We start from the raw sequence: 22,392 nt of genomic DNA, 5'->3' as shown, positions 1-22,392 counted from the left end.
AAAAAGAAAATACCCTGAGTAGGTCAAAAACTAACTCATCAAGAAGAGCCAGTAAAGCTCCAAGGTTGGGGCTGAAAGTAAAGGTCCAAGGTTGGGGATGAAAGTGCCACCTCAAAACTATGGTAAACTATGAGAAAAAGGGGATGCCCCCCTTCACTCCCTTAGGTGTTGGCATTTCCCTTGATTTAGTGTAAGCCTTGTAGGGGGGTGATGGAACTTTGAGAAGGTTTGAGGAGTACTCTGATTTTCCAACATGAGGAACATAGTCAGCTTGGCTGAGGCCGCTTGGAAGGCCATTAGAGTGTGTAAATTGTCTGTACAAATACTGGCCAAAATGTGAGATGGGTGACGGTGGAGCCATCAAGTGTCTCTGTGCATCTAGATCTCCATATATGCCACGCTGAAATGCTCACCAAGATCTCTTAGAAAGTATCCACTAAGGCATGCACAAATCTGCAAGAAGGAGGGCAATCATCATCAAGTGAGCAAGACTCTACTAAATGTCATCAAACTGAAAAAGCACAGGAGGAGCTATGCATCTTATAAAAGAAAGAGACCCAAGCCACCGAGCCCCAAAACATGTAGAAGGAGGGATTAAAAGCACTCAAAGTCTGTAAACAATGCTGAACGGACTCCTCATCAGAAAGCCAACAAGGGCAAGTAGGTCCAAACTTGGACCTCCATAGGTTTATTGCAATCTCTCCATCAATAATAAGCCATAAGAAAATAATGATTTTTCTATTCCTTAGGGACTTCCAGATCCTTATTGAAAAAGATTTCAGAAATAGTGTAGAAATCTAAAACTCTCGCAAAATCAGGATCTTTGGTGAGTTGAGCTGAAACCTTTGGGCATTGTTAACCTTGTAGCCGAAGAAAGGTAGGCTCTTCCATGGTTCTCAGCATCAATCCACTCCCACTCCTCAGGGTCCCAATGCAAACACCTTATGGGGACACCTCCGGAAGGCCGAATTCTCCATGAACTCAAGGGAATGTCCTCTTGGATTGGGTCTAGGTACAATCCTAAAGCCAAGAAACACTTCTCCACTTCTCCCAAAAAAGAAGAGAAACACTTTTTCAAATGACCCAAAACTTTGACAAGCTAAAAAACAATGTCCATAAGGATATGCTTATCCGTGGATTTGGATAACTTGCTTCAAAGTGAACATTGGAAACCAAGGCATCCCTATGTGAACCTCATCAAATCCCTTTGACTTGGCCATCTAGATGATCATAAGGCCTTCCATCTAAGAGAACCTACTCCTAGAGTGATTCCACATCAATTTGCTCAATTCTTCTTTGACTTTCTCTAAGGTGACTTACAAACTGAAGCTTACAATCATCTGGAAGGTTTTTGCAATCCTTTCAAGAGCCCATATACAAAGTGGGTCCTGTCTCCCATCTAGATGTCTGCATGTGAGCAAAAGCACTAAGAAGTCTGCCTTCATCATCAAGCATGAGATCATTACACATGGTAGGGTGCCTATCAATCTCTTTAATCTTAAAGATGCCTAGGCTTTCAAGACGGCAGCCATAAGGCCCTGGGGAGGAAGGAATCTAAGTTGAGCCAAGGTAAAGATCCACCTAGTACCATCCATCCAATCACCATGGGGAGCAGGATTGTATACAACGAACAGTGCTTAGGCTCATGTCTTGGTTAAAGCCCGTGCACTGCAAATCTGGATCAATGATATTGAGGGATTGAGGGCTTCTTCTTGTGTGAGGAGAATCAAGGTGTCCCAAGCCACTTTGGTATCTACATAACCATCAAGTCCACTCCACAAGAAATTCCTTATCGACCTTTTAGCTGAGTGATGCATTCCCTAGAGTGGCAACAAGAAGAATAAATACATTATGCTGGCCAGCAGTATTTGGTTAACAACTACCACTCTGGATGTAAGGTTAAGTCTAGGTCAACTCCAAAAAATGATTTTTTTAGTTGATATTCTCCAACATAGGAGCAAACTATTGCAATGGAGAGATACCCATGCCGACCTACCAGCCCAAATATATGACAGAGATACCTCTCTGAATCCAAAAGCAGCCTCCCAATTCGGGTGTCCTCAGTAAACCACAAGACATTGGATTTATTCCAATTGATATGTGCACCTACTGCACAAGAAATAAGGCTATTTTGAAAGATGTGACAATCTCAGAAGTGGCATCCAAAAAAAATAGCATTGTCATCAGCAAGCTCACTATCTAGGATCTCATTCTACCTTAGCGAAAGCCTCATCCTAGTAATGTCATCCTAAAATTTCAAAAAGATGCTCATGGATTCAACCACAAATAAGTACAAGAAAGGGGCAAGAGGACTATTGGTGCATTTAAGCCTCTTCCCATGGCATGTAATTGATTGTAATTTGAGAGGCAAAAACAACCGTTATGTGCTCTTCACACGTGGCTTAATAGGGGCTTTGTCCCACACACAATATGGAGGCCTTGGTGGCCTTGATGCCAAATGTGAAGGCCCTCCAGAGTATATCCCTCTCGGAGGGAGGATCTTGAGGCTACAACGTGGCTATGGGATGGGGAGTGGGCCCCTCACACTCGGTATTGACGCATGGCAGCCTATGGCTGCTTTTGCTGCGACATGGTATCAGAGCTAGACATGTTTGGTGGACTGATTGACTTACCGAGGGACTGGACTAGACTAGATTGGATTGTGCGACTGGTAAATTTGACTATTGGCGGCAGCTGCTCACTGGCAGCTAGCTATCTATTGTTTATGGGGTGGCATGGACTTTGTTCTGATTGCTCAGTGGCAGTCTTGATTTGTGGATGCACCTTGACTGGTGCAATTTGTTGGCCTAGCCCTCCGACTATTGCACATGACCCTTTGTGTTGTGTTGAACTAGACTTGCTTTTGATGATTGTTGGCCCTTGCCCCATGGCATGTAATTGATTGTAATTTCACATGTGGCTTCATGGGTGCTTAGTCGGGTGCTTAGTCTAGATAAACTATGGAGGCCGTGGTAGCCTTGAATATATGGGCAGATTTGAAGACCTTCTAGAGTATCCTTCTTGGGGTTTTTGGGACGCGCTGAAAGCTACAACGTGGCTAGGGGACGCAGGTTGGAACCCCTGCACCTAGCACTGATATATGGGAGCCTCTGGCTGCTTTTCCTCTAACAAGGGCATCTCGGTTGGAATGATTTGTGTTAGCATTACTATGCTCAAGTAAACCTTGTCGAGATGCTTCCATCTCTAAGGATGGAGATTGGTGATTACTTAGGACACATGGCGCATAGCCATGCATGGATTTACGTGGTGGATCTTCTAGAGGTGATTATTCCCTAAATTGCGGGATCATCTGCCTCCCATGAGTGTCGAGGTACTTGGAGCAAGTGGTGGCTCTTTCAAAACTTTTGCAGCTGCTCATGGTTGGCAGTGAGCTCCTCGGATTGGTCTGCAATGCTGGAGCTTCTTTGTGATGGTGTCGTGCACTATAAAAGCAATAGATGGTGTACTGATTCACCTTTTCTCTTCAATCTTGGTGGCACAATCGTCATTTTTAATCTTGTGTAGTGACGAGTTGTTGATGTAGCACTTGGAGCTTCTTGTGTGGAAGGTGACTTCTCAAAGGCATCGTGCTTGTGTCGCAACAGATTCGTCTTGGCCTGTATGGCAACTTTTCACTTCACCGTGTGTCGGTTTTATCATCTTATGCAGCTTGGCTGTAGTGACTTTGTTGGGAGCTGTTGTTGCTTTATATTTGGCCTTTCACGTGTTTGTAAAGCTCCATAACACGTCCAATAGGGACGTGTGCATGTCTTTAAGTCTGTGATAATATAGGTGTGTTTTATGTGATCTTTCTCTTGGATCTCTTTTATGAACTTTTCTTTCAAATCATAAGTAATACGGTTGTGCTTTGAACACCAAAAAGTGGTATCAAAGCAAGTCGGCGAGGACTTGCAAGTTGTCAAGGAGCTTGTAATTCATGCTTGTCCTTCACAATGGAAAGTTGGACCAAGATTTCTTAGTCCAAGTCAAGACTACCTGAGACATTAGTAGTCAAATCCGAAGGAAGGAATCTCCCTTCCTAGCAGCTTTTTGTCTGCCTCCTTTTCATGAAAAAAGGTTTATGGGGGGGCGTATCTGGTTCGGAGAAGATGCAAGCATGGGATTTGAAGAATGAGAAGGATCTCGGCCTTCTAGGTCGAGCTCTTGGCGTACATTTTCCATTCACGTCAATATTTTAAGCTCAGAATTGGAACATGTTGGAAACTTGATTTGGTTCAAGTTTCAAAAATTGAAGATTATGCTGAAGCAGGAGCTCTTTGCACTTCAAATGGGAGATGGAGGCAGCTCACCTCATTGAAAAAGGTTTAGGGGAGGGCGTATCTGGTTCGGAGAAGATGCAAGCATGGGATTTGAAGAATGAGAAGGCTCTTGGCCTTCTAGGTCGAGCTCTTGGCGTACATTTTTTTCATTCACGTCAACATTTTTTTCATTCACGTCAATATTTCAAGCTCAGAATTGGAACATGTTGGAAACTTGATTTGGTTCAAGGGTCAAAAATTGAAGATTATGCTGAAGCAGGAGCTCTTTGCACTTCAAATGGGAGATGGAGGCAACTCACCTCAATAGAATGCAATCGATAGTAGGTGGGAGACCATTGTCACATGCTGACGAGCATGTAGGTTGGTTGAAAACATCTTCCTTCCCCACGTTGCTATTCCCCTTCGTAGATTCAAAGGTAGCTTCCCTAGCATTTCATTTTGATTTTGGTGTTCAAGAATCTTTGGACATAGTGGCTCCCCTTTTTGAGGTGTTAATGGCCCCTCTGTCGTCAACCCTGCTTTTCTTTCCTAGTCCAATTGTCTTCTTGGAACATTTTCATCAAAAGAGTTCAATCTTCCTTCTCCTCAGCTTTGGAGTCACCTTGGAAGGATAGCCAATAATAACATTTGCTCTCTTGCCCTTGTGACAGAATTTGTGGGTTCAACCAAGGTTCTCTTCTTTTGAAGCAAATTCAATTATGTTAAGGATTTAAATGGATCTCCTTTTGAAGAAACTTCAAATCAAGCAATGATTTCTGCCATGTCGGTCCTTTTGCTAGAGGTCAAGTCATTTGTATTGGAAGATTATAAAGAAGTAGTTGCCCCATCCTTGAGGTGTGGTAGCCTTTGGATCCCCGGCTCCTAGACAGGCGGATGCTTTCTCTTACTACTTTTCCTTTTGTTTGGTTGATTGTAGATTCGTTCCTTTTCCTTTCCAATAGGAGTTGTACTGGATGTCCAGGTTTAGAGTTCCAGTTGATTGATATCTGATTGTGGTTGGATAGGCCACCATGCTGTCATTATTATTTCCGCAGACATATACATTCACTATCATGGATCAAACCACCATCGCTTCTATGCTGCAAACATCTTCCTGAGAGAGTACTATGCCCTTTGGAAAATTTGGTCTACATGCAGCCATAGTATTGGTGGATGTGATAACAACTAAGATGAGATGACATGTTCTTGTTTATATAAATCTCTATTACAATAGGGAAGGACCTAGCTTGGCACTCCATTCTCTGTGTTTGTAATTTTAGTTTGGAATATTTTTTCTATATTTAAATGCTATCAGTGAGTTTCACATAGTGTTATCAAATGAATAAAAGCATGATATTTATGTTCAACAAAAAAATGTGTGTGTTACTTAGCTTAATAGGTCAACATAGCTTTGTCTATCTGGATGTAAATTAAATAATTTCCTGTTATTCATCATTGCTTCACACATAGAAGATGTAATATCGTTCTATTGTGTGTGTTATGGCTTTTTATGGCTTTTTTTCAAAAAATTAATCGTGTGAGCTTTGTATACAGAAATCATATGTCACAAAACTAGCTTCCATGACCTCCAAGGCATTTTGGAGTGATGATGCAAATATAATTGCAGCAATGGTAGACCAAAATCTTATTGTATGGTACTACCCACAAGCGGTTTTCATTGACGAGGATCTTCTGAAATTCTTGAAATTGAAAAAGGAAAGGTGAGTATTCTTGATGTATGGTACACCCATATTTGATGAGGATCTTGCAAATTTTTCGAAGCTAAAAAGGAATGGTGAAAGAATTTTCCATAGAAATCATTAGCTATTCTTATGTACTCAAACATAAGGGTTTATTCATTGTTTATTTGAAAGCTCTTGGTGGACTACAAATCCTCTAAAATAGTAGTTTTTTCTTTTTTTGGCTAACCATGTTATCAGTTTTTGAATGCTCTTGTATGGATTCCAACCTTCCCTTCCTTTTTATGCTGCAGTTTTCTCGGGAAAAATGCAACCCTCCACAGTTTTCAAGGGTCACGATGCATGATTAGTTATGAAGATGGTACTATTGTTCTTAATAGTCTATCATCAGTACCATACCTCCTGTTTGAATATCTTGCAGCAAAGAAATGGGATCATGCTAAGAAATTATGTTGGTTGTTTAAGGTATATCACTAAAGCATGACTCATATTGCACTGCTCTTTATAAAGTTTGATAATTCCAAATACCTGTTAGACCTTCTAACTTTTATAAATATATTTTCATTTTGGAAGGCCAAGTACGATAGTCATGGCGTTGCTATCCTCTTTATGGATTTTGAGAGTGCTTATGGTAGAGTATATTGGGGCTTTCTTGAGGGTAAGATGCTCCGCCTTGGCTTCTCAGATTTTTGGATTAGAGTATAGATCAGCCCACATTCAAGTTCTTATCGAGGGTGCTAGAGGAGATGGGTTTTAGAGTTCCATTTACATTTGGTAGAAGTACCCACTTGCTCCTTTATTATCGCTGTTTGTGGCAGAGGAAATGAGCCTCTTCCTCAGATGTTGGACGATTTTTGGATTAGAGTATAGATCAGCCCACATTCAAGTTCTTATCGAGGGTGCTAGAGGAGATGGGTTTTAGAGTTCCATTTACATTTGGTAGAAGTACCCACTTGCTCCTTTATTATCGCTGTTTGTGGCAGAGGAAACGAGCCTCTTCCTCAGATGTTGGACTCGTTTTCTTGGCATGAGACGCCCTATCAGATAGTGAGCTAGAACATTTTACTTGGATGCTGTTGGAATATGAAGCCAAAGTGAGTCTAAAATGAGTGTTCTAGGTGGTCTAGGTGTGGTTTTATAGTCTAGTGAGTCCTAGACATGCCACGTGTCATATTGGGAGATATCCCATAGACATTGTGACTTTCTAGAGTCTAGTAGCACACTATATAGTGTCGTACTTGTCTATTGTCTATCACATCAGTCAACATCAAGCTTTATATCATGTGAGTATTTTGGTTATCATTGCCTAGCACTTGTTCTTTCATTTTCCTTTCCATTTTGCCTTTCATTATGCTTTCCATATTTCCATTCCGTTCCTAGCTAGCTACTAGGTCTCTTCATATGGTATCAGAGCCAGCTTTCCTCAAGGAATGAGGGGGTCTTGAAGCCCATCTTAGACCTATGGAGAGGCTAGCTCCTCCACTCCCTCTCCTCATCAGCTCCTCTCCACCTTAGCTCTCTTCTCCTCTCCTTCCTTGAGTACTCCCTCTTCCACCCAAGCCTCACCATCGAAGACCCCATCAACATCGGGTTTGTCTTCACCAACAAGCAGGCCCTTAACCTCGAGCCTCAGCAAGGAAGGACCGCGTGGAGCTGCAACACCCGCCATTGCTCAGCCAACTGAGCCACCATTTCTTTTGCCATTCTGCCTGCCTCTGTGCCCGCTTCTCTTATGCCCGTCATTCTTCTCTCCAAAAGTGCGCCATTCTCTACTGTTGCTGTTGCCCTTGCTGCTCCAAATGTAGCTCTGTTGCCCACGCAGCGCTGCTGCCCACGTAGCTCTGCTGCCGCGCAGCTCCTGCTTCCACTCACTTCAGCAGCCCACGCTGCACTTGATGTCCACGTTGCCTCTACCTTCTCTACCAAAAATCCGCCAAGATTGCCTCCCATTGCTCGCGATCTAAACAGCAAAAAGAAGCTTAATGTGAGCTTGATGTGTGTCCGGGTTACTCCTTGACTTCTTCGATCACCTCTCCAAGTGCTCGTGGTGCCCGTGGTACACATTGATTGGCTCCTTGAAGTACTCGTGACACCTCCGGCCTCTACATCGACTTTTGGGTGACTCTCCATCTTCTATTTTACGAGTCATGCCGTGACCGCTCCATGTAGCTACCCCATGGACTTCATCGACACATAGTTTGGGGCATCCATGCCTAGTGCTTCGAAGATTGACATCGTCATCGACTCACAGGGATGTGCACACATGTGCATTAGCTACTTGGAGGACATCTCTTACTCCTAAGAGATCTATTTTTATTATTCCTACAGCTTAATGTATTTTGGGGTCCTTTTCCCTGGGTAGTCCCCTTAAAATGATATGTATTGAGTGTTTGGTTTTCATTGAGTCTAAAGGTCGTGTGCCTTCGATACTCCTCCTAAAATGATGTATTTATTTTATGGTGTGTGACTCCATGTTTCTAGTTAGTAGAATGGGTTCTGAAGCTAGAGCACTCTTGATTTGTACAAACCCATGATCACAATCCTCATCCCAAGAGAAACCAACTCCATCTTTTAATAGCATAGTCATGGGTCGCGTCAAAGCAGCATATTGATCAATGAAGCGACGATAGTATCCTGCTAGATTGACAAATGAGCGTACCTGATGTTTAGTTGTTGGCGGGGAGAGCTTGAGGATAGCTTCTACCTTCTCGGGGTCAGGCTTGACACCCTCAGATGAGACAATATGTCCCAGTAACCTCCCTTGAGTGGCTCCAATGGTGCATTTATCAGGGTTGAGTCTGCCATTCGCATCATTGACCCTTTGGAAGGCCAACCTAACCTTCACAACGTGCTCCTTATGTGCCGAGAATATACAGAAATCATCTAAAAACACCTCCAAGAAAACCCCCAAATATGGAGCAAACACCATCTGCATAAATCTTTGAAAGGTAGCAGGAGCATTGGTGAGGCCCAATGGCATTACTTTGAATGAAAACGTCCCCCAGGGTGTGGCAAATGTGGTTTTAAGCACATCCTTCTCAGCAATTCTGATTTGATAAAACCCGGAGAAATCATCACAGGAAGTATACATCTCATGACCACTTGTCAAGAGGGGGATGTACTGTGGGAGCCATGTACTGGCATTAATAGGGTCTAGTTATCAGGCCTGGCATATGAGTTCCAAGATGTTGGTGCATTGGTCTCCTACGCCTCTGAGTTGATCATGCATCCATGCATGATGAGCCTCTGAGCCATGCTAGATGAGCTTTCTATGTTATGCTCACTATCCTCTGAGCCATGCTCACTTGCCTCTGAGATTGTGTGGGAGCCATGTCTAGTTCTAGACCGGCATGCACAGTTTTGATGACTGTCATTGTCATGTTCTGTTCTTGGTTCCATTCCAGTAGTCTCTCACCTTGCCTTCATGGGGGGTGTTGGAATATGAAGCCAAAGTGAGTCTAAAATGAGTGTTCTAGGTGGTCTAGGTGTGGTTTTATAGTCTATTGAGTCCTAGACATGCCACGTGTCATATTGGGAGATATCCCATAGACATTGTGACTTTCTAGAGTCTAGTGGCACACTATATAGTGTTGTACTTGTCTATTATCTATCACATCAGTCAACATCAAGCTTTATATCATGTGAGTATTTTGGTTATCATTGCCTAGCACTTGTTCTTTCATTTTCCTTTCCATTTTGCCTTTCATTATGCTTTCCATATTTCCATTCTGTTCCTAGCTAGCTACTAGATCTCTTCAGATGTGCCTCACCATAGACTCTTACCTCCTTCAGATTAGCCTTGGATTTGTTCCATGTTGCAGCAGGAGAGTACAAATCCTCATTTTCTCTCATAAGGTGTCCTTTTTCCTCTTGACTTTCTTCCAAGTAGAGCTCCCTCTGTAGAACCCTCCCCATGAACAATGCTTGCCACATGGACCTTATGAAGGTGCCATCTGTCCTTGAATGGACCTTTCATGAAAGCCCTCTTAAGAGCGTTCCATTTGCACCTACTAAGAGCTCATTTTTCTATACATGTGCCATGCATGCATTGTGCTCGAGATACAAACAAGTTTTGGAAATCCATCCACTCCAACTCTCCAGACATTTCCCAAGTCCCTATTTACACCAAGTCTCACGCTCCTTAATCAAACCACTCTAACATAACCCTACATGAACATAGTTGATTGAATATCTCGGGTTTCGGTGACCCTATTGACTTGAAATAAACCCCATCTAAAAGCCCTTTCGACACCCCACCTCCCTTTGGACTCCATAGCGGAGGTGCATTTAGAATATAACCCAACAGAGCCTTCTATACAATAACACTAGAACCTGCTAAGCACCTCTAATACCAACAAAATAATTTTTCGGATAGCATTTCCCCCTCCCCTGGCTGCCAAGAATGTAGACATGCTTGGCAAATAGGAAAGAAACCCACTGACACAAGATTTTGTTTTTGGTTTGAATAATTCTATATTGTATCTCATTGGTAAGCATTGCTTCCTGTCGTTGCTCATCTAACCTCTCCAAAGCAAATAACCTAGCAGCGCATGTCTCTGTTTCATCCAAATTATGTTCCAATGCTATTCTTAAGGTTGGCAACTCTAGTTCGATTGGTAAGATTTCCTCTGTTCCATACACCAAACGAAAGGGGGTGAAACCTGTAGCTATTTTGTGAGTAACCCAGTATGCCCATAAGGCTGTGGGCAACCACTTCTCCCATTCACCTCTGCTCTTCTCAATTGCTTTAGCAATGATATCACACAATAAACCATTAGTATTTTCCACAAGACCCTGGCATTGAGGGTAATAGGCTGAAGAAAATCTATGCTTTACTGAAACCGAGACAGCATCATTTGCAAGACATCTGCTCTAAATGCTGGGCCATGATTTGTTAGATGGCAACCAAAGCGTGTCCAAAAATTCCCAATCAGAAATTTGGCCACTGTCTTGGCACTAGCATTTGTTACAGCTTTTGCTTCTGGCCAACGTGTAACATAATCTGTAGCCACTATGATGTAGTACTTTCCATTGCGGGAGCGTGGCAATGGCCCTATAAAATCCAACCCCCAGTTTTCAAAAGGCCCTAATGCCTGGATGGGGTGAAGTGGGCCCTTTTTCAGTTCCCTTCTCCCAAATTCTTGACAAGTATGACAAGTGGCACACCACTCCTGGATGTCTTTATGCATAGTGGGCCACCAATACCCTGCTGTCAAAACTTCCTGGCAGTACTTTCGTGTGCAAAGTGACCCCCACATACACCCTCATGGCAGTCCCAACCACCCTCTGCAAGATCATGTCCTTGCCTATCTTATATAAAGTATTCCCCAATAGTGTGTAGGGCCTGGATTTCACCAATAACCTCTATAGCTCCTGTTTTGACATATCTTCAGGGAACACCCCTTCCTGCAAAGAGTCGTACACATCTTGTAAATTCTCCAGCCCTGTTTTCAAGAATAAGGCACCCACCACAAGCTTAAGTGCTTCTTGATCCAATGCATCAGCCCGTGCATTTTGCTGCCTCCTTATATGCAGGAAGGACCTCACTTTTAAGCCCTTACGCAACTGCTCTGCTTCTTTCTGCAAGGGTTTAAGTGCTTCATTTCGTACCTGTGGCACCCCTTGCATCTGAGAAATAATCAACAGAGAACCTCCACGTATAGTTAACCCTCGTATTCCCTTTTCTTGGCTGTACTTTAAGCCATAAATCAGGGCTGCATACTCAGCTTCGTTAATAGAATTCACACAGCCAATATCCCTTCCTTCTGCAACAATTTCCTGCCCCTCTGGGTTGTCTACACATATGCCAGTACCTCCTCTTCCTGTACTCTTTTGAAAAGCCCCATCAAAGTACAACGTATATGTTGGTTCTGTCACTTCCTCTGTTTGCTGTATAGACTGTGTTTCAAATTGTTTTCTTCCTTTTTCCTTTGTCTTTGACCTGAATTTCCATTTCCTCTGCCACCTCTTTTCCTGTGAGCAAATCTGCCAGGGTGGCACATGTAGAGTGCTCTGTCATGAAGGTTAATTGAAATTCCTGCAACTCAGCCAGCCACTTCACAAGCTTCCCAGAGGGATTGGGCTTCTTTGCAAGATAGGGCATGATCACTGCATCTGCCAGAAAAATAATAGGCTTAGGCAGCAGATAAGACGTGAACTTACGTACTGCATACATCATCGTCAGCCCTTGTTTTTCTATCTTAGAACATTTCCCCTCTGCATCCATTAGACAGCAGCTCGCATAGTAAATGGGCTGCATATAACCCTTCTCCCCTTTCCCAATTAGGAGGCATAAGAATTGGTCCATGCTGTAGCATTTTCTTAACCCTCTCAAATGCTTTTTGGGTCTGATCTGTCCAAGGAAACTCAGTCTTCTTTTTGGCCAGCTGATGCAAAGGATAGAGCTCTTGTGCCAATTCCTGTAGAAACCTTCCATAGTAGGTAACTTTTTGGACAAAGGTCTTCAATTGCCACCCTGTCTTTGGCACCGGTGTATCCTCTATGGCAGCAACCTTTTCAGAATCCATCTCAATCCCTTGTTGGGAAACCACATGACCAAGCAAATTCACTTTATCCTCTGCAATATGACACTTCAAAGGGTTCAAGTTACCTTGGGCATCATCTATTCGTTGTAATGCCAACAGAGTCTTTTCCAGATGGTCTGCTTTAGAAATAAACCTGCTCATAGGTTTTTGCTCGTAAAATTGATGCATCCACAGAGATCTAGATGCATAGAGGATTTTGATGGCACCAGGCCTGCCCAACTCATACCCTAGACAATATCCGGACATATATCAGACACACCTTGATGGCGATTTGGTTGAGGATGCGGGGTTGTTCTAGGCCTGGCTCGGCTAGGAGGACAATCTTTCTTAGAGAGTGGAGGGGCTGTGCTTTCTTTTATGAGACTATCAAAGGCATGATGTGGCATTTCAGCCATTGCCTTGGTTCTTATGCAGTTTTTCATTTGCTCAGACATTATTGACCTTGTGTAGTGCCGTAGTCCCTTGTGCCAATTTTTTGTAGCTCCTCTATGGGTGCATTTGTTCACTGCCAAGTCATACTGCAATATAAGTGTGGGATTTCATTCACCCACTATCATGCTCCTTTGCTTAATAAAGCAGTCTTAGAGAAGTCTTTAGATAAATGTGCAGGAACATCGCGGAAATTTGTCACTCAAGAAAAGATTATGAAATTTGGGAAGACCTTATGGGTACAACATGTGGGGGCACATAATGAGCTCAATCCAAAGGAAAACATATCCATGGGTTGTAATAGATGAGAGAAGCAACAATGGCTGAACACTATCCTGCCCACCAATAATATGGTCCTTTAGCTTTAAAATCCATTAGACATGACGTTGGACCAATCATTAACAAGGTTTTATGCCTGTATATATGATGACATTTGGGTGGATGCCATTCGTAGTGTTTCTTCATCTTACACAAATAGAAAGCACCATGCTATTCTGGTATAGTGGACATGTTCTTGTATTCCCACTACCACCATGCCCTTTTTGTATTCCCACTACCACCACCACACCCTTTTTGTGTGTCAATATGAGATTTAATTGTTAAATTTACCTGCACCATTCCGAACTTGCTCTTTGCAGGAACAGGCATTATGGGCTTCTTTAGCAGGAGCAGCAATGGATGCGAAAGAATTCAATGTGGCAAAAGAGGCATACACTGCACTTGATGAGGTGCATTTACTTTTTCTGCAATGCTATTCGAAACATCTTCTGTATATGATTTCTTTTGTTTTGAGAAAGGTATATCATGGAATCAATTCGGGAAAATTACATAGATTGGTAGTGACAGAAAATATCTGAAGTCTGACATATTTGTTGACAGAGGTCAATATTCAGTCATTGTTCTATTGTTTTTAAAATCTTAGTTGTTTTCTTGCCACTCTTTCCTTCCAAGTATACAGCAGTAAATGGCTTGTTGAAAGAAACAACTGAGATATGTCTCGAAGTGCACAGGTTGATAAGGTGGAATTTATTACTCATTTCAAGGACCTCAGCTCGGATGTGATACGTGAAGCAGAATTTGCATTGTTTAGAAGGCATTATAAGGATGCAGAGTCAATACTTTTGCATTCGGGATTAACCTATCGAGCAATCAAAATGAACATAAGATTGTTCAACTGGGACAGGTACTCTAAAAATCATGATCAACTGGACTGATTCTACATCATATTTGTTGTAATTACTGTAGGGAAACCTTTCCATATACAAGCGAATGATCCACTCGACTCATTTTACATTGTATTTGTTGTAATTTCTGTAAGAAAGCCTTTCCCTATACAAGTGAATGATCCCTATACATTTTATTTGTTGTAACTACTGTAAGAGAGCCGTTCCCTATACAAGCGATTGATCCATTCCCAATTGTGGTACTGATTTCTGAGCTCGTTCTCAAAAGCTATATTCTTAACCATTTTGAAAATTCGTATCTAGTCTTTATGCCCTTCTTCCTTCTTAGACTTCCTGCCATATGCATAGGTCCTTCAGAGCATGATAAAAATCTGCTTCAGTCTATGTGAAACTCAATTTATTCATTTCTCCTAGAATATTTTTGCTTTCTTTTCTATATCAACACTAAAATTCAAACCATCAAAGTTCGCATCAACTGTACCCATGTAGCTTTTCATTCATGAAGTCACCTCCCCGTATGTACGCCCCCATATGACGAGAGCATTGGGGAGATAGACTAGGGCTGATTTGGCTGCCACATGGGCATTATATTGGCTGCCATGTAAGGCAGCATACAAAAATTCAAAAGGAAAACCAAGAGGAGGGGGCTGCCACATGGACAGCACATAGGCTGCCCACACACCTCAGGATATTTGGAGGCTCTCTGGAGGCCTGGAACTGTACGGATCAGGGGCGTGGTGGTTGCAGGTAATATGTGACGTTCTACAGCAGGTAAGAGACCAGATCTGGAGCTGAAAGGTCCAGACAGAGGGTAGGACAGACGGGTGCTGTACGGGCTGCCTACAGAAGCTGTACGGAACCTTCACAGAGGTTCCAGGGCCTGGCAAAAACTAGGATAGAGGAGATTGCAGAGGCGGCTATGGTACAAGCCATATGGTGATGGTTTTCGGGCAAGTATAGGCCCTGACCAGGGGCTGGCACAGCCAAGGCCACTGGCTGCCTATCAGGTCGGTTTCTACATACCAGGGGCTGGGCCCCAGTCGGTTTATGGAGCATATCGGTTGGGCAATAAAAGAGCCTGCTGATCGGTTCGTTTAAGGGCATGTGGCCCCTATATAAGGAGCCCTTTGGTGGGGGCTCATTATTCATCCACTGAGGCAGCACTTGTAACCTCAGTCGTGAAATACAGCAAAGAAACTCTTATTTACTCTCCTTCTCTCCCTCTCAACAGAAACACTAGGGCCCAGGACAACAGTCGAAGGATTTTATTACTTGAGAGGATGGAGTACATAGTTCAGCATAGAGCTGTTCATACATATCCAAAACGTGAATGAAAAATCACTAACCGAGCTCTAAGGCTCCCCTTCTTGGCAACAAGCCACTTGTCAATTTCTACATTACTTTCCTAATTACATGCCACTAAGGGCAACTCTGGAGTCTTCGAAGCACTTGGTCACGCGAACCGCCTCCTAGACTCTTGGTAGGCTCCTGTAGCGCTTAGGAAAATAACTCTTCTTAGTACCTGCAACAATTAATTAAAGCGCACCACCATGGCACCCATTAATTGTTAGTGCTTTGCATGCAAATAACACATGGTGGACTAATTCTAGTCACGGTGGGCGTCCCCACTGAACACATGTGCACACATAACAAATATTTAAAAAATATATCTATTCTCTGGTTAACCGAAGTCAACGCTCTTGATCATAATTAAGGGCTTTAACCAAGGGTCGAGGCGCCTTAATTATAGTCAAGTCTCTCCAACCGAAGTTGGCATAACTCTCCAACCGAAGTTGGCACATCTTGGTTAACCGTAGTTAACCCTCTTGGCACATGCCAAGACTCGTTGACCGAAGTCAACACTCTCTGACCGTAGTCAGCTCTATGGTTCTCTGATTAACCACAGTTAACCCTCTTGGTAATAGACCGAGTCTCCCCGACCAAAGTTAGGTTTACTTGACCAGAGTTAAGTATCTTTGACCGTAGTCAATTCTCTGACCATTAAAAGAACTCTTTGACCATAATTAACACATGAAAACTCTTTAATTATGATCAAATAAATGGTCAACTGTACTTTGACTTAGGATATTTACATTGTGGTGACATCCCCTCGACTTCTATTCAGTTGACCTCAACTGAAAAGCTTCCTTGTAAACATCCAAAAGCTGTGAATGTTCAGATAACATGTCGTCATCCATCCACTCGGCATCTAATGCCGTATAATTCTTGAATTTTACAAGATACTTGTAAAACTCCTTGCCTTGAGGGCCTTTGCGTACAGTATGGTACACAATCTGCTCTGGCTGAAGGACCTCCTCTAGCTCATCCAGTTCTGGTGGATCCTCTGATATTGACTCACTCTGTAGGCTCTGGCCCCTGGAATTTCTTTAGAAGATTCACATGGAATGCATTGTGAATCCTCCAATGCTCTGGCAATGCTAACCTATATGCAACTTCATTTATTCTTTATGTAACCCTGAAAGGGCCATAGTATCTGAAAGATAACTTTGCATACACTTTCTGTTTGCCTTTAAACTTGCAGAGCCTAGCTTTCTCGAACTTCAAAAGTACCCAATCCCCTTCCTTGAGATTTAACTGTCTCCTATGCTTATCTGTAGCTCTTTTATGCTTCTCTTGAGACCTTTCAATTGCTGTCCGGACTTCGCTATAAGCTGTCTGGAGATCTCTCACAAACTGATCAGCTGCAAATATTTTATCCTTGGTCCTCCGGATAGGTGGTAGAATCACCTTTCCATAGATGACCTCAAAGGGGGCTTTTCCTGTAGAGCTATGTACTGTATTATTGTAAGCAAACCCTACCAATGGTAAGTACTTTTCCCAGTCTAAACCTTGGTTACCCACGTAGCATTTCAGCATATCCAATGCTGTAGAATTTGCTACTTCACTTTGACCATCTAGATGTCTGGGGATGGAAAGAAGAAGAAAAATTCAGATTCGTCCCCATATTATCAAATAAAGCTCTCCAGAATCTCGATCACTGACAATGGACTTAGGCATACCATGATGTTTAAAGATCTGTGCCATGAAAAGCTTAGCCATATGATCTGCCTTTATGGTTTTGCGAACCGGAATGAAATGAGCTTGCTTGCTGAATCTATCAATGATAGTCCAAATCCCATCATTCCCTGACTTTGATCTTGGCAAATAAAAAATGAAGTCCATTGTAATACTTTCCCACGGTGCCTGAGGCATGGGAAGAGGCATAAGTAGGCCAGGTGCCTTCCGTCTATCATACTTCACTTTCTGACACATAAGGCATTCAGTAACAAACTGATGTATATCTTTTCGCATTCCTGGCCAAAAGAAATACCTCTAGTGCTAGAGTTGTTGCTGTGATTCCTCTATGTCCAGCATAAGGAGGTGCATGGCATTCCTCCAAAATCTTTTTCCTCATCTCTTGGGTGATGCATAGGCAGTCATCTTTCATTAGATACCCATCTTTCAGGGAATAGTGACTGCATTTGCTGTAAAATCTCACCAAAATCTGCATCATTAGCATATTGCTCCCTCATGCCTTCTAGGTCTTGATGATAGGCAATAGTCACATTATTGACCTGGGGTCTTCGGGACAAGGCATCTGCCACTCTGTTCCGAATTCCTGGTGTATGGACAATCTGAAAATGATACATTGACAGCATATTTGCCCATTTCATATGCTTCTCGGAAAGTTTTGTCTGAGTTAGAAAATATCTGAGTTTGGTGATCTGTTTTAACAGTAAAATGTGCACCCAAAAGATAATGCTTCCATGTGTTCACAGCATGAACTATAGCCAACAATTCTTTTTCATAGATTCCCAGATATCTTTCAGCATCACACAATCTTCGGCTCTCGTATGCTAGTACGCTCAGCCCCTCGCTACCCCTCGCTCAGCCCCCCCACTACCCCCCGCTCAGCCCCCCGCTACCCCCCGCTCAGCCCCCCCGCTACCCCCCGCTCAGCCCTCCGCTACCCTCTGCTAACCCTCCCCCCCCCCCCCCCCCCCCGCGGCTCAGCCCTCTGCTACCCGTCCGCCACCCTCGCTCAGCCCCCCCTTAGCTAAGCCCCCGCTACCCTCTGCTACCCCCCCGCTCAGCCCTCTGCCACCCTCCGCTACCCCCCCCCCCCCCCGCTCAGCCCTCCCTGGGCGCTGCTGCAGCTACCCGCACCCCCCTTCTCGCTCCTCGCTCCCGCTCCCACCCAACTCGCTCAGCCCCCCGCTCCCCTTAGCCACCCCTCGCTCCCCACAGCCCGTCGCTCCCGCTCAGCCCCTCGCTCCCGCTCAGCCCCTCGCTCCCCTCAGCCACCCCTCGCTCCCCGCTACCCCCTCACTCAGCCACCAGCCACCCCCCTCCCTCCTTTTCCATTCATCCACCGTCCCCCCCCCCCTTCTCTGCTCCCCTCGCCACTTTTTTTTTTTTTGGGGAAAAAAAAGAAAAAAGAAAACCACAACCACCTTTTAAAAAAATAATAATAAATAAAAATCCTTGCCATCTTAGCCTCTCCTCCTTCCTCACCTCTTGGCTGCCTCTCCACTTCAGGCTTCCGCAATACCTCTCCACCACCTCGCACTGGACGTGCCTCCCATTATGGGGGGGGAACCGGTGCTCCCGCTCCCGGCTGAACATTAACACTAAGATCTGCACCCGCACCCCAAGAGAATGGGGGACAAAGCCAAGAAAGATGAAAATAACAACAACAACAAAAAGCAAACGACACAACTGAATTTGGAGGATGTGAACACACGTTACAACCGAAGTGGACTCGGGGTAAACAACAAGGCAAAGGTAGGACCCGCCTCAGCTTCTTCAGCATCTATTTCTACCTCAACCTCAACCTCAACTCCCGCCACAGTGTCAGTTTCGTTTTCAGCTCCAACCTCAGCTCCCTCTATCTCTATCTCTACTTCGACTTCAGTCCCCGCTTTAGGCCTAGCTCTAGTTCGAGTCTCAGCTCCATCTACATCTACGATCAGTGACATACTCATGCCCATGGCGCCGGTTGTTGTTCCCTTTCCCTCTTCTCCTGTTACAGCTCTCGCACAGCTTATGACACCTACTGTGGAGGTGTCATACACTGTGCCGCATTACGCTTCACTCTCCCCTCTGCCTCTCAGTCAGCCCACCCTCCCACACCCCGTTGGGACTGCCTCATCCATTCCACTGTCATTTCCGTTCCTCACTCAGCCACCGTCCAGTTTTCGGACTTAATCCCACTCTTTCATGCCACAGTCACCATAGTTTCGGCATGGACATGGGTGGACTGACACACCAGAGGCCCGTGAGACCCTACTCACGGAGATACATAGTTTTCGTGAGCGTGAGATGGAGCTGGCTCGCTTCGCACGGGAGCAGGTCCGCTTCAACCAGGAGCAGAGCCGCATCATACAGCCGCATCATACAGGAGCAGGCTAGGGCCATTCGGGAGCAGGCGGGTCTTATTCAGGGACTCAGACAGGATATCATGCAGCTCCGACAGGAGGTCACAGCCATGCACACTGCCCCAGGGAGTACCCCGGTGGTCGAGGCACAGATTGCGAGCATGCAATCTGCTATTGAGGAGACTTCCAGATGGGTTGACGTGGCCAAACAGGAACCCGCAAGGGTCACCGTTTCGGCTACCCTCATGGAGCAGCAGTAGAGAGCCAGTAAGGCTCTCAACATCAGAGTACACGGGATCCCACGCATTGAGGCTACACCGATGGTAGATGCAACTGCGTTCGTGATCGCTACCCTGGGTGTGGCTGAGCATAGGATAGAGAGGGCATGGCGGGTGGGGAGAGATCCCAACCGAGAGCAACCCCTGATCATACGATTTCATGATACTCAGGCACAACTTTCAGCTCTACGACGCAGGTCACTCCTTCGAGATCAGCCAGCGATCTCTATGAATGAGGACCTCACACCTCTACAGGTTGAGGAGAGGCACTCTTTGCTGCTGCAGAGGATCAGGCCCGAAAGGAGGGAAGTGTGCAGTGGTACGAGAGGGACGACTTCTTACAGGCCCCCGTAAGACACATGTCCCCTCCCCTACATAGGGAAGCGGGGCCTATGAGACTCAGATATCCGAGACCCTGTCCTGCACCATTTGGAACTGTAATGGTACCTTATGGTCAGAATCAGGGAACTTCTCGGAATCCTATACAGGCCACGACATAGTCTTCTATACAGAGACACATCAGAGTCCAGAGCGCCCTCTCCCAATAGTCAGCGGATATACATGGGAGTTTGCCTATAGAGATGAGACGAGGGGTAGAGGAGGAGTTCGAGGTTCAGGTGGAGTTGCAGTCCTTTTCAGATCCACACTTCGGGGGATCATTTCAGTAGAGCAGAGAGATACACATTCCAGATTTCTTTGGATACGGATACGACACATGGACAGCCAGGATCTATTTGTCGCAGTTTGCTACTTCCCCCCGGAGACCTCCCACTTTGCCAGAGATATTCGAGGTGATGATGAGACATCCCCATTTGCTGCCCTTTATCAGTCCATCGTTGACTTTTCTAGCCGCGGAGAAGTCCTTCTAGTGGGGGACTTCAATGCGAGGACAAGGACCCGTCAGGTACTACTTCTTGATTTCAGAGATGATTCCACTCTACTGGTAGATGTTGACCTTGAGGAGGCAAGTATGCTATGGGTTTCGGTTGACAGGCGAGGTCCACTCTCATCCTATGGGCAGGCCCTATTAGACCTAGGCAGAATACATGATCTCATTATATATAATGGTCTTGACAGATGGCCCGCTTCAGGTGGTTTCACATGCTTTCCACATGGGGGGGGCTCATCTCGCATTACTGACTTCACTGTAGCACCTCTCCCCCCAGGGGCTGATCACACATACCTTTTCTTTCGCATCTCCACCTCCCTTCGCACAGCACCTTCCACCCCACTCAATGCTTACTCCACCTACCATGATATACGCTTTGATCGGGATCACTCACCTTCTTACTCTGGCCGTCTGTACATACTTCTTGCTTATATTGACTTCATACCCCTTTTAGAGGATCGTGCTGCCCTTGTCACCCGCTCACTACACGAGGCTGCCATTCACGCTTTTCCCCACACCACCCGCTCCACCCGCCCACCACCCCCTGGAACCGTACCCTGTAATAGTTGGTACGATGATGAGTGTAAGGCCTTACGCCGTCAACTCAGATTCGAAACCAAAAACAGTCTTCCGAGTGCACCAGATACGCTACGTGAATACTGTAGACTGGTACGGAGCAAGAAACTAGACTTCGTTCGTCGAAACGAGAAGGAGCTACTGAACATTTTGATAGTAACAACTCTAAGGACTTCTGGCGGAGATTTCTAGAAGGACGGTCCCCTCCGCCACTCACTGACACCCAGATTTGGTTTGATTATGCACGCACACTTTATGACATCCCAAATCAGCTAGTCCCTAGCCTCTCACACATGCCTCGTCCCACATCCTGCACCCTCTTCACTAGAGGAGGGATAAAGGATGCTGTAATGAAACTTCATAATGGCCGAGCGAAGGGTCATGAGGGACTATGCACTGAGTTCATTGCATATGGGATTAACCTCCTAGCCCCGATCTTAGCAAAGCTTTTTAATGAAGCGGTTTGTTTGGGATTTCCACACACTTGGACCATTAACACTATCTCACCCATCCACAAGGCAGGGGATCCCATGAGCTCGGAGAACTACAAGACCATTATGATTGGACATGTCATGTCCAAGATTTATGCATCAGTACTTGACTTCGAGGTTAGCAGACTTGCAGAGTGTCGAGGACTCAAAGCAACAGGACAGGCCGGATTCCGGCGTGATCATGGAACCATGGACCACATTCTGACGCTCAGATGTATCATTGAGGAGGCGAGGTCACGGAAGCAGAGGGTTTATTGTTGCTTTGTGGATTTTCGCAAGGCATTTGACACGGTCCTGAGAGCCCGCCTCATACGGCGCTTATAGGACTTGGGTTATGACCAAGAGATCATTTGGGATGTCATGGCACTTTATGAGAGAGTTTCTGGCAGAGTTCGGGTAGGATCCGGGTGGATAGACGAGATCATGAGTACCATCGGGGTCAAACAAGGGTGTCCTTTGTCGCCTACCTTGTTTGGCCTCTACATTGACGAGCTTGAGACAATGATGTAGACACAGGGGGGTGTAGGTTGCTCTCTTGCGGGCACGCTGATCCAGATTTTGCTCTATGCAGATGACGCGGCTCTCTTGTCTTCCTTAGCAGAGAGGCTTTAGAGACACCTAGACGCACTACAGTCCTTTTGTGAGTCTCATGATTTGAAGGTC

General features: G+C 44.9%; 1 protein-coding gene across 1 annotated transcript in view; it reads left to right on the top strand.

Annotated features, from left to right (window-relative positions):
* The window catches only part of LOC147899065 (uncharacterized), a 205,116-nt gene that overhangs the window by 119,550 nt on the left and 63,174 nt on the right, over window positions 1–22,392 (top strand). The window contains exons 15-18 of the mRNA XM_087378640.1: window positions 5,814–5,980; window positions 6,253–6,424; window positions 13,572–13,661; window positions 13,944–14,116. Coding sequence (XP_087234766.1) covers window positions 5,814–5,980; window positions 6,253–6,424; window positions 13,572–13,661; window positions 13,944–14,116 — 602 coding nt within the window. The remainder of the gene's footprint in view (window positions 1–5,813; window positions 5,981–6,252; window positions 6,425–13,571; window positions 13,662–13,943; window positions 14,117–22,392) is intronic.

The sequence above is a fragment of the Dipteris shenzhenensis genome, chromosome 8 (assembly GCF_047967505.1).
Source record: "Dipteris shenzhenensis isolate YYH24624 ecotype China chromosome 8, Dip_SZ_1.0, whole genome shotgun sequence".
Taxonomy (NCBI): Eukaryota; Viridiplantae; Streptophyta; class Polypodiopsida; order Gleicheniales; family Dipteridaceae; genus Dipteris; species Dipteris shenzhenensis.
The sequence above is the reverse complement of the archived record's forward strand: the minus strand, read 5'-3'. Positions and strand labels throughout refer to the sequence as shown.